At 36.7% G+C, this 14,815-nt stretch overlaps 1 protein-coding gene across 3 annotated transcripts in view; it reads left to right on the top strand.

Annotated features, from left to right (window-relative positions):
- The window catches only part of PACSIN2 (protein kinase C and casein kinase substrate in neurons 2), a 62,435-nt gene extending 48,309 nt beyond the window's left edge, over positions 1–14,126 (top strand). Inside the window, exons 6-11 of one of the 3 annotated variants that reach the window (XM_087766510.1) lie at positions 566–741; positions 3,554–3,674; positions 5,807–5,931; positions 6,603–6,716; positions 7,681–7,877; positions 12,284–14,126. In XM_087766510.1, the coding sequence (XP_087622636.1) occupies positions 566–741; positions 3,554–3,674; positions 5,807–5,931; positions 6,603–6,716; positions 7,681–7,877; positions 12,284–12,396 (846 nt within the window). In that variant the 3' untranslated portion in view covers positions 12,397–14,126. Of the gene's footprint in view, positions 1–565; positions 742–3,553; positions 3,675–5,806; positions 5,932–6,599; positions 6,717–7,680; positions 7,878–12,283 lie in introns of all 3 variants that reach the window. The other 2 variants (XM_087766508.1, XM_087766511.1) reach the window with 2 other exon arrangements.
- Positions 14,127–14,815: the final 689 nt, after the last annotated feature.

Here is a 14,815-nt window from a genome sequence, read left to right as displayed (position 1 = left end):
CCTTCGAGAATTCTGTTCTGTGTTCTGGAAGGCTGATGTTACATTGGGTGGGATCTTTTAATTCCTGTCTGTGGGCTACTTCTGTAGATTAGTGTAGAGCCTGAGGTTCTATCTGTTAACTGAGCTCACAGCATAGGCAATTTATGTTCACGGGGATGTATACAATGTTTGGTTTTTTGGTAATACCTCACAGCAGGCTATGTAAATTTCTGAAGGAGAAAAGACAACACTTTGAAATTATTTGGAGATCTTTAAAGAGACCTGTAACTTGAAAGACTGCCTGCTCTGATTTACTCTGTGGCTCCTTTGGCTTTTATCTTTAGTTTACATGAACATTTGTCATGGTTTCTCTTAAAAAGCCAGAGAAGAAGCTTAGAGCTTTATTGTAACTGTTCTGCAGTTTTGTTAGGTAACTCATCGTAACCTGACATAGGTACAGTGCTCATGAAAAGAGAATGAAGTTTGGGAACTTCTGGTCTAAATCTTGGCCATTACTACATCGATAAGTCTGTTATGTAGGGTAGTAATAAAATATATTGCTAACGGTTTGTTTTTCCACCCCCAGACAAAAGAAAAGTATGAAAAATCACTGAAAGAATTAGATAATGCCACTCCTCAATATATGGAAAACATGGAGCAGGTATTTGAACAGTGTCAGCAGTTTGAGGAAAAACGCTTACGTTTCTTTCGAGAAGTATTACTGGAAGTTCAAAAACACCTTGACTTGTCTAATGTTGCAAGGTAAAACTGTGTAAGACTTCAAAATTAATGCTTAATACTTTTCAGTGAAAAATAATCCATACTTCAAGTAGATCAGAGTTTGGAATCTGATTTGTTTCTGATGTGTTGCTTCAATTTGTTCAAAGTGTAAGTGAAAGCTTAATTCTTTGTTTTGTCTAAGAACAGATTAGCATCTATCCCTAACATTTGCTAGTTTTATTTAACACAGTGTTAAATGAACCAAGAAACTCTCATTTTTGTTGTATTTTTATAATCAAATGTGTGCCAATTAAAAAGGATGCAGAGCTTAGAATCAAAAAATGCTGGACCAAAGATTGGGAAAGGAGGGGTTTGGTGTAATATGTCTTGCATGTTTCTTGGAGAACAAACCAGAATTTATTAGTGTAAGACAGCATGAACTTTGTGGCATAAACACATTTATTGTTAAAATATTTGAGTTCAGTATAAAGGAATTACCTTAACTAGAGGATAAATGTTAAAGATCTATTGGTTGCCCATTGCTGAACTCTTGTCTCTATCAATTTCAAAGTCTGATCTTTATACTGCGGTATGTATAACGCATGTCTTGTACTTTGTTCTTTCTGCCTGGACTCTCCTCACTACATTCCAAGAAATCTAAACTTCTGCTAGGGAACTCAAACCAGAGCTCATGCAGCTTATTTTGTCAGATCGTGTAGCATGTCATCGACTACTACAGGCCATGTTGATACGAAGCTACTTCAGTATATCAGCAAGGCAGTGGTTATAATGTGTTTTTCTTCTCTTGCATTTGAGAAGACAGACACTGGTATACTTGCAGCAAATGCTGTACCACTAGTGGAATTTTACATCTCACTTAAAACAGCAGAGTTTTGTGTGCACTCTGGTTGGCGCTTCAGTTAAAAGTAGAAAAGTGTGCTCCTGGCTGTCTCTTCGTTTCTGTTGCTTCTTCTAGTGACAAAAGTCTTACGGTAGTCCAACCAGTGGAATTAAGGAGCTGATCAAGGTAACCTAGGGCAGGAAGAATCTAGTTTGGTTTTAACCCTGATCAGTATTCCAAACTGACTTGCTATGCAGTCACACGAATGTTAGTGCCGGCATAAGCGAAGGGATGACGTAGGGGCAAGAACAAATACAGAGCAAGCAATAGGTAAAGGCAAGATCACTTATTTTAGCATCATTATAATTTTGGGTTGCTTCAAAGTTCTTATGGAACAGCTGTGCAAGACAGATTCTTTTTAATCTCCGAGTAGCTAGATAGCCAGGATTGCTGCCCAATTGAATTCAGTTTAATTAGGTTGAAAAAAACTACAGAACAGAAATATATGAGAAATAGTTGATTTAAGGGGCAAGGTTGGGAGAAGACTACACAAGATGACCAAGTGGAGAGGCAATGATTTCCTTAGGAGGTCCTGGAGTGGTGTCTTATGGTATGTTAATAAGGTGCAAAGAAAAGAACTGTTAGGATAAAACTAGGGATAAAGCAACTGTAACTGTTTATCTATTTCCTTATCTGTGCCGCTTCGAATACACAGAGATAAAAAGTGTAGAATAAACCCTCAAAAGGAAGTCTGATTTTTAACTTTTTTAAGACTAATAATGCTGAAGAGCACAGTCCAGAAAATAGCCCTGTCCTGTTTTCTCAGACGTAGACCTCCAGCGTATTGTTCATTTAACTGATGGCTAGTGTATCATTCAAAATGATTTATTCCCTTTCTCAAAGCACGTGCCTTTCTGTTGCTTAAATACATTCAAAGAACCACTGATGTAGAAAAAAACCCACACTGCATACATGTTAAAGCAGTCAAGTAATATATAGAAATTGAGAAATTTGGAAGTATATTTTGGGAAAGTTTGACTCCTTGACAATGTAGCACTAATGAATTCTAATTCTAAATTTTGTGTGACTTGGTCTGGAAGGAGTTTCCAAAACTCTCTCTAGCTTGAATACAGACTGGCAGTTCTGCATCTCTTATTTTAAGCCTTGTGGCTGTTGTGTTAAGACCTCTTTATACTCCGAGTTCCATATTGAACCATATTAGGTTTTTTGTATAAAACAATTGTATTTACAGTCACAGTCTGTAGAGTGAATACATCATGTGCATGGTCTAGGAGCGGGGGATCAAAGTTGTATCTGCAACATGACTTCTATTCTGTAAAATACTTTATACTTACGAGAACTCAACTTTAATGGAAAACAATTAGACTAAGAGATAAGTAAAAGTAGTAAGGTTCTTTTTTTATAGTGTTTGATATTTTGTATAAATAGTACAGTTAGTAAAATTGGAGAGTACCCAGAACAATAAAAACAGTTAGCAGATATTATAACTGCATAGGAAAATGTTTAACCCATTTAACTCTGCTTCAGGTTTGATATTTTTATTTTTATAATGACTTATAATTCTCATTGGATTAAGACAGGAGTTTTCATAGAATGCTATGGATTTATCACAAAAATGGTTTCTACTGTCTTGTAGACAAGCTTTTAAATTCAAGAAATTTCAAGATTGGCATTCAGTAATTTAAATACATTCCTATGTAACTCCTACATTTAACAACAGCCAATTAAGTTACACAAGAGTCATAATTCTAAAATCTGGCAAATAAGGATTTTTTATGTTTTTGTGGACTTTCAGCAAGCTTACTTGTTGGACTACTCTTCCTTTTTTACAGGCAGTTAATAGGTCTGTCATAGAGTTTTTAAGTCTGTCTTGCTGTAAATTTTTTCAATAATATTGTGAACTTTGAAACAGTCTTTTTTTTTAAATCTGACTAGGGGATTTGCCACATTTCTAAATGCTATACTAAATTTGAAGACAAATTTGTTTTACAGTTACAAAAATATCTATCGTGAACTGGAACAGAATATCAAAACAGCAGATGCTGTTGAAGACTTGCGGTGGTTTAGAGCTAATCAAGGTCCAGGGATGTCAATGAATTGGCCTCAGTTTGAGGTAAGGTCAGAGTACTTAAAACCCAGGCTTGTTTGTCTGTTTTTTCCTCTTTGCTTTTTGTCATATTCCTTTCTGGTGTAACTCTTAAATTCAGGCTTCCAGCAGTGAATTTTTTTTTGTTTTTACAAGTCATAGTAGTTTTCTTTCTTGATTTCCGTTGGGCTCTCCTCATCCCCCAACTTTTGGAGGTGATTATATCAGGCACCTAATTAAAGATGAAAGGGGTAAACCAGAAAACTCATATAGTGATTTTTTTTTTTTTAAGCTAAAGTCATTACTGAAGTCATTAGTAAGCCATGGTTTGACTGACACACCTCTGACACCTGTGTATGTTATCATACATGTTTTACTTCCCCGCTTTGGTGTCAGACTTCAATTTGAATCTCCTTGCTGTTAGCAGGTAATTATAGTGTAAGCAGCAAAGACTGAAAAAGTTTGAACTAAATACTTCAATCAGTCCTGAAAATCGGTGTTATAAGTCTTAACTAGTTTTTTCAATACTGTTACATTTTAAAAAGTTCCACTTTTAACCAGTTGATAATTTTACTGCTGAATGCCATCTTCCAAAGAAAGGATTTCTTTTTTAAGTAGTGTTCTGCTAACATAGCCTACAAGAAACAAGTACCAAAATGTATCAGTGCAGATCATAGTACCAGAGTATCAAATAGCTGGAACTGGGATGAGTTTGTCTGACCAGAATCATGGGTTTAGTTGAAATAATTTCTAGGCGTTAAATCAACAGAGTGGAAGCATCAACTCTGGAGTGTTCACTGTTCCCTTATTAGCCCTAATGGAAAATATCACTTGTTTTTAAAATATTGAGTAACTTCAGATTAGGTTTGAGGAAAAAAACTCATAATAGTACTGCAGAATTTCTTTGCCTGAAACACTGAACTACAGTTACTTCTGTGTGGGGAAATTGTCATCCTTTTTCATAAGCGTTATAATTAACAGATTAAATACTGTTGTTACTGTTTTTCTAATCAAGCTTTTTCTCATTTACATGCTACAAGGATGACGTAAGTAAAAAAAAAAAGTCATGATCAAATGAATATGAAATTGCATTATAAACTGCAAATATGCTTAGGTCAGTGGTATTTAAACTATGGCAACTCAGAAATCCAATATGTATTTGTACAAAGTTAAAATAATGAGGTATCTCTGAAAAATTGGCCAGAAATCACTTAAGACTGACTGTGCTATGTGTGTAAACCAGTAGTAACAGCAACTCGCAAAATCTCTGGTTTCCTGTTAAATACTTCTCGAATGCTGTCTTTTGTACAGCAGACTATCTCCTGACTTTTTTTACCTTTAGGGCTTCTGAGATGAAACATGCCTCAGCACAGGATATTTGGTTGCATCCAGTTTGCTCTCTGTTTCCTGCTGTATATCAGCGTGCAGCTTAGTTTGCCTTGATAGGTAGAAGTTGTGTTTAGGTCTCCCCATGCCTGCCTGTCTGTCTTCTGCAACATCCGAATGGTTCAAAACATCAAGGAGGGGATACTTTACAAATGGCATCGTGAGTCTTGCCAACAGTTGTGTTGATTTGAGCCTTAACTCTTATGGATGGCTTTTAAGGACAGTAAATTTCACTAAACCTAGAGTGATGTACTGTAAGGGCTCAGATCTTAGGGACAGAAGTGATGTACAATGAGCTAAAAATGAGCTTCCTCATAGGTCATTCTTGGAGCACTTCTTGAGAAGTAAGCCCTGTCTTAAATTAGACTATAATACCTTTTTAAATTAAATGTAAGGTTTGCCTTTTAAAGCCAGATGTCTTGGCATTATTTGAAACAGTGAGCCCTCTCAGTACAACTTTTAAAAAGCTGCACTGGCCAACTCCTTTGATTTCTCCAGTTGTCTGCCAGATGTCTGGTATTTTAAGTCTTTTCAAGGTGTTCAGAATACTAAGCAGGGAAGTGCAGGTAACCTTGGGATTTTGCGAGTAGCACAGATAGCTGTTTGCTTTGCTAGGGTGGGAACTAGATGGGAACTATAACTGAAACACTTAGAGTAACTTATCTCTTTAATAATTATTTGTATTATTATGTTCCATAATTCAGTCTGAAAGTTAAATATGATAATTACTTGTTCAATTAAATTTCTCAATCACATTTTTGATTCATTCATAGGAGTGGTCTGCAGATCTGAATCGCACTCTCAGTAGAAGAGAAAAGAAGAAGGCTTCTGATGGAGTGACTCTGACTGGTATTAATCAGACAGGAGATCAAGTTTCACAGCCTAACAAACATAGCAGGTATTCTTTTTCATGCCTAAAAAGACTAACTGAACAGGATTGTTATCTTCAAGTACACTAAGCTCTACGGGATCAAAAAGTCACTATCCAACCAAATGTTAATTATTTGTGAGCATTTTTAGTGATGTGTTTCTGCAGCTCACAAAATATTTTGGGAATTATTCTCCATTTTTCAGTTTTCTTTCCATTGGGTATTAAAAGAAACCAAACTTCATGAGAAACTGAACTTTCTGTAGCTAATCTGGTAGTTAGTCTGTTGCTATCTTCCCATCCCTAGAAATGACAATAATATTTTGAAATCTTAGCTTGCAAAATGTTTAGTCCCTTCGGAATTCTGGATGTGATTAATACAAAACTGTTAACACCAGCTGCTATAGAAAGGAATGAAACTGGCTAGAAAAATCACACTGCCTTTTATTGCAGGCAGTAAGAAAAAGATATTATGGTCCATGAAGGATATGCTAATTCTGAAGGAATGTATCGTATGTGAGGCTTTCCGAACTTTCTTGGGTCTGATGCTACACTTGATAGATGTTTGGGTTTTTGTTTGGTTGGTTTTTTTGGCTGGAGAAGGGGTCTGCTAAGAAACTGCTTAGTGGGACACCGATGACAGTGTTCTAATCTGAAACAGATAGGGTCACCATAATGCTCTTTCTTTTCCAAATTAGCAGTCTTAGTGTCCAGAGTAACACAGTGCAGTCAGTACAATCAAGTTACAATCCCTTTGAAGATGAAGAAGATACTGGGAGTACTGTCAGTGAAAAGGAGGACAATAAGATCAAAAAGTTGGTGAAATGTTGTTTTTTAATTGTTTTCACACTTGCACTTTCTCTATCCAGGGTTTTCTATTTTTGGTTTCTATAACACTATGCCGGTCAGTGCATGAAGGCCTTTTAAGTGGTTATGTAAGCAACACTGTAACCTAACTTGTCTTTCCTAACAGATGCCATATCTGTTGCCTTGATCTTTGGTTTGAAACTACTGGGGTTATTGGCAGTTGCTAAAAAACTGCTGTTGCTTTTTTCCTTCCTTTACCAGTCCTATAAAATGCTAAAACTGATGGATTTTTCTAGTGAAACTGCTTCTGGAGCTTCACTGCTCTGTGTGTTCTCGCTGGATAAATCTGCGTTTATGATTGCTTTCTTTTTATTTAGGACCTTCCCAAGCAGCTGCCTGTTACTTCAGTATGCACACTAAGGATGTCATACCACTCTCTTAAATGGCATGTGCATGCTCAACAGTGAACTTTTCTTTAAATGATCAAGTTGTTGCAGTATAATGAAGTTTCTTTATTGGTGGATTGCAACATACAAAAAGTGTTGAAAGCTATTGTAGAGGTGCATAGAGATTTGGGAGGAAGGTTCTGCAAAGCAATTTAAATGTCTTATCCTAAACCAGATAATTCCTCTCATCTACCTGCATACCTCTTGCTTTTCTAGAGTAAATAGTCTCGTGGATTATATAGATTTCTTGATAGAGAAGGTTTTGGAGTTTGTGGGGAGGCTGTCTTTGATATCTTTTTTTCTTTTTCCCTGTTCTAACTTTGTAAATGTATTGCAAGAATGCTCTTTTTTTTTTTTTTGAATGAGGCATTGTCAGCTAAACATAGGTGAGAAGATACCAGAAATAAAGTTTCAAAACTGGGCCTTAGAGTGGAGTTTAAGCTTAATTAGGGGAACTGATATCTTAGTGGTATTTCTAGTCTCCTATTTTAAGACCAGAAAAGAATAATTCAAAAATTGTTTTCAGTGTTAGCAGCTATGAAAAAAACCAAAGCTACCCTACAGATTGGTCTGATGAAGAGTCCAACAATCCTTTCTCTTCCACTGATGCAAATGGAGACACCAATCCATTTGATGAAGATACCTCTCCTGCAATGGAGGTGAGAGTACGTGCACTCTATGACTATGAGGGCCAAGAGCAAGATGAACTCAGCTTTAAAGCTGGTAAGTTTACAACATTCACTTAAAATATTTATCAAAAGGAGAAAAGGGGGGGGGGAGTTTTTCTCTTCAGATTTCATTTTCTGAAGTCACCTGTTTCCCTGAATGTACAACTCCACTTACAGGATCCTATCTAACCCTCACCACTCCTGATAGCGCTTCTTAGTATCCCCTGTTTGGAATGTGTTGGGATGCATCTGTTTAGGATATCTCTTTCTTAGCATCTTGTGTTAAACAAAATGAGCTGCAGAACTGATAATCCTGTCTCCTCCTTTTTTTAGTTGTGACAGTAACAGCTGCTGCTTTTAGCTGTCTAGAAATGCCAACCCTACAAAGTTGGTTTTTTAAAGGAAAACGCTACAGCAGCTAATCTTAAAAGAATATCTAATCAACTGATATTTTTTCTGTTTAAACTGGAACCGGTTTTGGCCTCCAACTTCCTACAGTGCTAACTTTTTAAGGTCGAAAACTTAGCCACGGACAGATAATTTTTTCTTCTCTCTTTCCATCCCCGTTCAGTGTATGTTAAGCAGAGTAACTGTCTTTACCCGTGTTTTGGGGTTTTTTTTGTCTTGCATTATATTAGGGTACACTTACTGTACATCTCCCTTCTTAGGGTGTTGTATTTCCCTTGAGCCATAAACCCCGTTCCTTTTTTACCTCACTGCTATAGGAGTTGAGAGAACAGAATAGAGGCAACTGACAGGAGAGACCCATGCCACGGTATGTTTCCACACATACAGAGCTGGCACAAGGGTACGATGGCTGCACCCCATGGGTGCTGCTGCCTCCAGTTTGTCTGGGCTAGTTCTACCAGCCGTTGTGTGCTGAGCCAGTGCCTGGGCAGCTCACTTAGCCGCCTAAGTAGGAGACTTCGTTTTTCATCATCTGGCCAACCCGGAGGCAGCACCCTCTAGTGATGAAAGGTGAAATCTACACCCTGCCCATGCCTTTCGACCTCTCATTTCAGCCAATTGTTCTATTGTCTTGCCCATAATTGCAAACGAAAAGTTTACCAACCAGGAATTCCAGAACAAGATTGCATGAGTAGTTTAGCAAAAGCAAACCGAACCTCAGCTTGTGAAAATGAGATAGGCAATCTCATTGATCTTGTCTCTTTGCCCATTTGCTTGTGATTTGTTCCCTTCTCCTGTAATGACTGACTTCGTTGTAGAGGAAAAACAGGATTCAAGTGTTGAAAGAAAGTTTGAGAAAACTTTTAGTTCTACTTCACTTTCAGCTGGGGTTCGTAAGAAGTATGCTACTTCTACACCACCAACAGTGGGTCTTAGGTGGATGTTACGGCTTAAAGTTAATGTAGTAAACAAGTCAATGATGTAGCTACTCAGTGAACTGCTGGACTTCCATCTGCGTGTGGAGAAAGGTGGTGCTCAGAACAGTGTATTTCCAGGTCATATTCTAAATGCAGTCTGTGTCTTTTAAACCAAAAAGCCCCACAACTTAGGTGGTGGTGCTCCTACCTTTCACTCGCCATCCTCCTTTTTTAGTAGTGAAACTAACACATCTGACTCTTCTTTGTAGACAAGCATTGTAGGCTTCCAGAGAGGAAGAATGGGTTGTTTGTCCATTAACTTTGCTGAATTGTGCCCTGACAGAAGGACAGCAGTAACAAAACATCTAGAACTTTCTCTGGAATGCGCAGCAGCTAAAATTATTCTTCATTCTGTAGACTTTAACTGCTCCTTTTTTCTCAGCAGGGGATGGAAGTGTGCTAATCCTCTTGAAATATATGTATCGTGCCTGTCGGGCAACAAGATGGCATTCCAAGGGTTTACAGTAATGAGCCTTTCGGTGGCAAAACTATGCAATGTTTATACATCCAGATGTAATGGTTAAATACAAAGTTAGGCATTCTGTGCTTTAGTACCAGCTGTGTGACTTGCATTAAACTATTTCAACCAAGTGGTTCTCAGTGTGAGGTCTGTAGAAATGAAGTACAGGAAGTATGAACTCTAAGAGATGTATGTAGGCTTAACTGAAAAATAGCTTAATACCTTTGAAGAAAGAGCATTAAAGTATGTATTAACACCAAATTATGTGACTGTATCAATCGTAGGAAAGGGATCACAGGCTAGACTATGAATCCCCTCACAGAAGCTGAATTATAAAATGGCTACAAACTTACTTAGGTTTTAGGCGAAGTACTGATGTGACTAGGTTTACACTGGACATACAAAAGACTAAGGAAAAAAATTCACCAGGTCATGCAGAAGCCAATTTAAAATGTACTCACTCCTGTGCTTCTATGTAGACTATGCCTAGACTCCTAAGCAGCTGTCAGCAGAGGATTAATGCATTTTAGGGATCTGTTTAAATGTATGCGGATATTCTCAGATGGGACTTCCTTGGATATTCAAAGAATTTGCCTACAAAGCTTTTGTGATCACTTCTAGGTACATGCTGTAGTATATATGCTCTGCATAGGGTCCATTAAATGTACTTTAATACATGAAGCTCCTTTTTGTTAGTGGAATACTTTATACATCTGTCTTTTCTTGGCAAACTGTGGGAGACTTCCAAAGCAGAAGAATAACTTTGTTTATTCATATCTTATGAGAGGTTTTATAATCATGTAACAGGATGGGACACAACCATTTACCATATGTCTAGCTCACCCTACTGTGTCTCTGCCATGGCTGAGAATAAATATCTACAGTAAATGTAGACGATGCAATGTTGTCAAAATGTGTTACTGTGTATGCTATCTTTATCGCAGTTGTTAAAGGCTGTTTTCGTTGTAACTGTTGTGCAGATGACACTTAAGTGGTAATATTTTCATAGACCTCCAAGATCACTGAGTTTCCAAGTCCTAGCTGCTAATACAAGTGCAACTGCATTGGGGCTTACTGTTAATGCAGTGTGGCTTTGATAGTCATTGTTTTCACTCTTTATTAAAATACACATCATAGAAGTGGCAGGAAAGCTTGAAATTGTACATTCTCATTCTGCAGCGCTAGAAATGGTGGAAAAAAATTGTAAGACGTCTGCATAAGCCAAGTACAGTCCCTAGTGCCAAACACTTGTTCATAATGTTATTAGTTATCTGGTAAACTTACAAACTAGAGGAGATGAGGCTTTAACCTTTTTTAGCTAACAGATAAGCTATAGAAGAGAGATATCTGAGAAGATTTAATATGAAGCTTGTCCATTTCTACCAAAGACTTGATAGTCTCTAGGCTAGTTTTTGTTCTCCTAAATGATACCAAGGCTGTGTATTTATAGCCATTTGGAGCTGTATTAAGTGGTTAATATCTTCAGCATGTATTTCCTATTGCTAACTAAGATGAAACACAAATCAGTTTTATCTAGGGAAATAATTTGACACAAATAAGTTGTACATGAGGAAATAATTGTTACTTAGTCTGGCCTTTTTTGCCTGGCTGAGGTGGACATTCATTTCCTCATATACAGCATCTTGGAGTCTGCGGACTCTCTAATGCCAACGTATTTCCTGAGGATGTAGAAGATTAGATGTGGATGTTAGTCAAAATGAGGTTATGTTAAGGTGCATAAATAAAGGTTATGCTATAATTCATAAAAGTCTGAATTGATAATCAGTCTCAGCTTTTGCTGTGTAAGTTAGCAAACAAATTCTTAGTTATTTTTTCTAGAGCAACATCATCAGCTTCCTGCAGTATAAAGCTAGAGCAATAAAAGGGAAAGTTAAATCTCAATCCTTGTATTTCTTAAAAAGATGAGGAAAGGAGAGAGAGAGAGAGAGAGAGAGATGTAACAAAGTGTAAGGTATAAGATTCTTTTAAATCTTTCTGCATCACAACTTGGTAGTGGTATACTGAAAAGCTGCAAGTATAATTCAAGAGAATTTTACTGCCATGTCTTAATGTTTGTAGCATTTTCCTCCTTATGTTCCACAAACTCTTAGAAGAGTATGTATTTACAGTAAGCCTAATGAAACATTTATTTCACTTGCACTGACGTTTTGTTGAGGGCCAAAAGCGTAGGATTATTCTGCTTGTTTAGAGGTAGTTGTACTGTCCACAGCTATCTCTGTCTCTTCACAGCCTTTAGATATAAGGGAGTCTTTGATCTTATAGTGAAATAACACTGTATATCACTTGAAAAGTTTGCATTCTTTATTGTGCTTTAAAAAAATGCTATGACCTTTTTGAGATGCCATCAATGTAATGTTTTAGTTTCAAAGTAGCTTGCTTCTTCCTATTTTCTTGAAATTGGGGGCCTTGAATCCCATATGTAAATCTCTAAGTGGTATTCTTAGTATCAAAAGCATGAAGAGCAAAGAGGCGGCTTTCTACTGGGGTCTGGGGTGGGCAGGGGAAGAAAAGCAGACATGTAGGTAACTGCCATGTTATCTTCCTGTTGTTACTTAAAAGGTTACAGCTTGTTAACAATGTTCCTTCTTTTTGCAGGGGATGAGTTAACTAAAATGGAGAATGAAGACGAGCAGGGTTGGTGCAAAGGACGTCTGGACAATGGACAAGTTGGTTTATACCCAGCAAACTACGTAGAACCAATCCAGTGACAAAGGACAAAGTTAATACAGAAGTGTTACAAAAGCTCTGTGGGTCTGTACAGTATATATTTAAAGCGAGAGGAAGCTGAATGATGTATAGAGTGTATATATTTTAATGAAGAGGCGAGAGCTCGATACTGAAATCACCGTGATTTAAAGATAAAAGTTTGAACTAATAATTTGACATTGTTTTCACAACTTGTGCACAATGCAAAGGAAAGGGGTTAGGCTGAAAAAAATAGTATGATAGGAAAAATACTTTTTAAGCTTTTTCTTACCACATGGTCTGTTATTGTGACTCCTAAACATTTTTGCATTTCCTATGCTTGTGCCTCATCCTACCCTAGGTATGTGGCTTACGCTCACTTTTGTTTAATCAGTTATTTTAAGTGACCTTCAGTAATTTGCAACGTGAATTTTAAAGATTATAGTTAATTTTCTATTTGTTCTTAGCGATGTCTGAAAGATGCAGTATTTTTTTATTTAAATGCTTTGTAGGTAAGCACCTTTTTGTATGCTTGGATTTATCAATTAATACTTAAATTATGACAGAGATTTAGTTGGCAGTTGACTGAATGAAAACTCTTTCCATGTTGTAGTAATCTTTCTATGTTGTCAGCATGGCTTGAAGTTGTAAAACAAATACTGTATTTAATAGATATCTGTTACAGAAGGTTATTTGTAGCAGATACACCTGCAGGCGTCATGGGTTGGGATTCTATTATGAATGTTGCTTATGTGGTGTGACACTTATACTAAGAGTTTTCCATCTAGACCTTAAATGGCACTCAAAAGAAAGATAAATTATGCATAAACCCCAGAACAGTAGCTATTTCCAGCACACGTTTGCAGGGAAAAAAAAATTATCTTCTTTAAACTGCTAATGATTTTTGGGTGATTTGAAATGTTAAATCTGCAAAGACTAATTTTTTGAACAGAGAAGACTGTAAAATAGACTAAATGCTTTTTATTAAGAGCCTATCTATGTTGTGTATATGTACATATAATTTGATATTCCAAAATATAAAGAGCATGGCTATTAGTTATCAAGCCTTTTGATGTCAATAAGATTTAGACTGTTTTAAGAGTTTAAATTATAGGTATATTTAAATCTGCTTTCCTGCCATATTCATTACTGTACCATAGACAAAGTATTCTGTGATTAGATTTTCAGAAGTACAGTAAATACACTAACATACTCAAAATCAGTATTTGTGGATAAATTTCTGGGTCAAAATATAAACTGGCTTTAGTCCTTACATGGATTATTGTAGCAGAACACTGTAAAAATCTACATTTGTTTGCAGTTACAGCTCAGTCATCTGTAATCATGTCAAATAGTATGCATTTGTGACATTTAAAACTGGGTTATAAAATTACAGCAGATTTGTGTTTAAAAAAACCCCACCCCTAAGTATCAGGTAAGTAGATATGTTATGTTAGGAAGTTACACTGTAATGAAGCTAACAAATCTATTTTGAGGTAACTATAAAACACTGTTGGTAGTCTTGGACTTTATCGTTTGCTTTTTGAGCTTATAGCTGTATTTAGTCATCATTTTCAATGAATCAAAATGTGCAAGCTTAGAAAGTGGATGTATCTATGTGTCTGTCAAGGAAAACTTATCAACATAATTGTTCATCCACAAGGTGGTTACTAAAATTGTCAGGAATTACTGGTTTGGGTCTCTGTATTGTAAAATATTTTAGAAAAACAATAAAATCTGTTAACCTCTTAAATACACAGAATGGACCTCTTACTATTTCCATGAATGTGAAAGTAGTCTTATGAAGCAAATAATCTGTGCGTTTTGTTGCAATTCAAGGTGACAAAATCTGCATTGTATAAGAGAGCCATAAAGAGGATACGACATTAGTGACATTGTGCTGTTAAGAAAAAGGGGGAGGGTGCAGTGCACAGGGGCTCTTGGCAAGGCATTCCAGAAAAATGTTGATGAAGAAGAGGAGACCATGTCTTTTATGGGTATGCAAAATCTACTGTGATGCTGCTTTCTGTGGTATAGTCAAATCTGATACAGCTTGGATTTTTTTTTTAATAATATCTGAATCTTTTCTGCCTTTTGTGAGAGTTTTCTGGGTGACTGGTAGCAATTAACGTAGTAGTGTTTGTGATGGCTAGCTGAAAATTTTCTCATCTCCCTCGCCAATACTGCATCTTTTAATCTAAATGAAGTACTAGTTTTTTATGCTGGTTGTCCAGCTTGGTGAAGGCACCATAGAATCCAAGTGGAAGGGACTAAGGGAGGTCTCTAGTCCAGTGTCCTATTTAAAGCACCTTCAGCTCTGCATTCAAACGAGGTTGCTCAAGGCCTTTGAGCTAGTCTGGAAAATTGCCAAAGACTGATTTCATAACCTCTCTGTTCAAACTGTTACAATGCTTAATTATAATATTTTTCTCCCCCATTTTA

The sequence above is a fragment of the Nipponia nippon genome, unplaced genomic scaffold (assembly GCF_047370975.1).
Source record: "Nipponia nippon isolate SJK-2023a ecotype South Korea unplaced genomic scaffold, ASM4737097v1 scaffold_3, whole genome shotgun sequence".
NCBI classification, from domain to species: domain Eukaryota; kingdom Metazoa; phylum Chordata; class Aves; order Pelecaniformes; family Threskiornithidae; genus Nipponia; species Nipponia nippon.
This window is presented reverse-complemented; position numbering and strand designations above follow the sequence as displayed.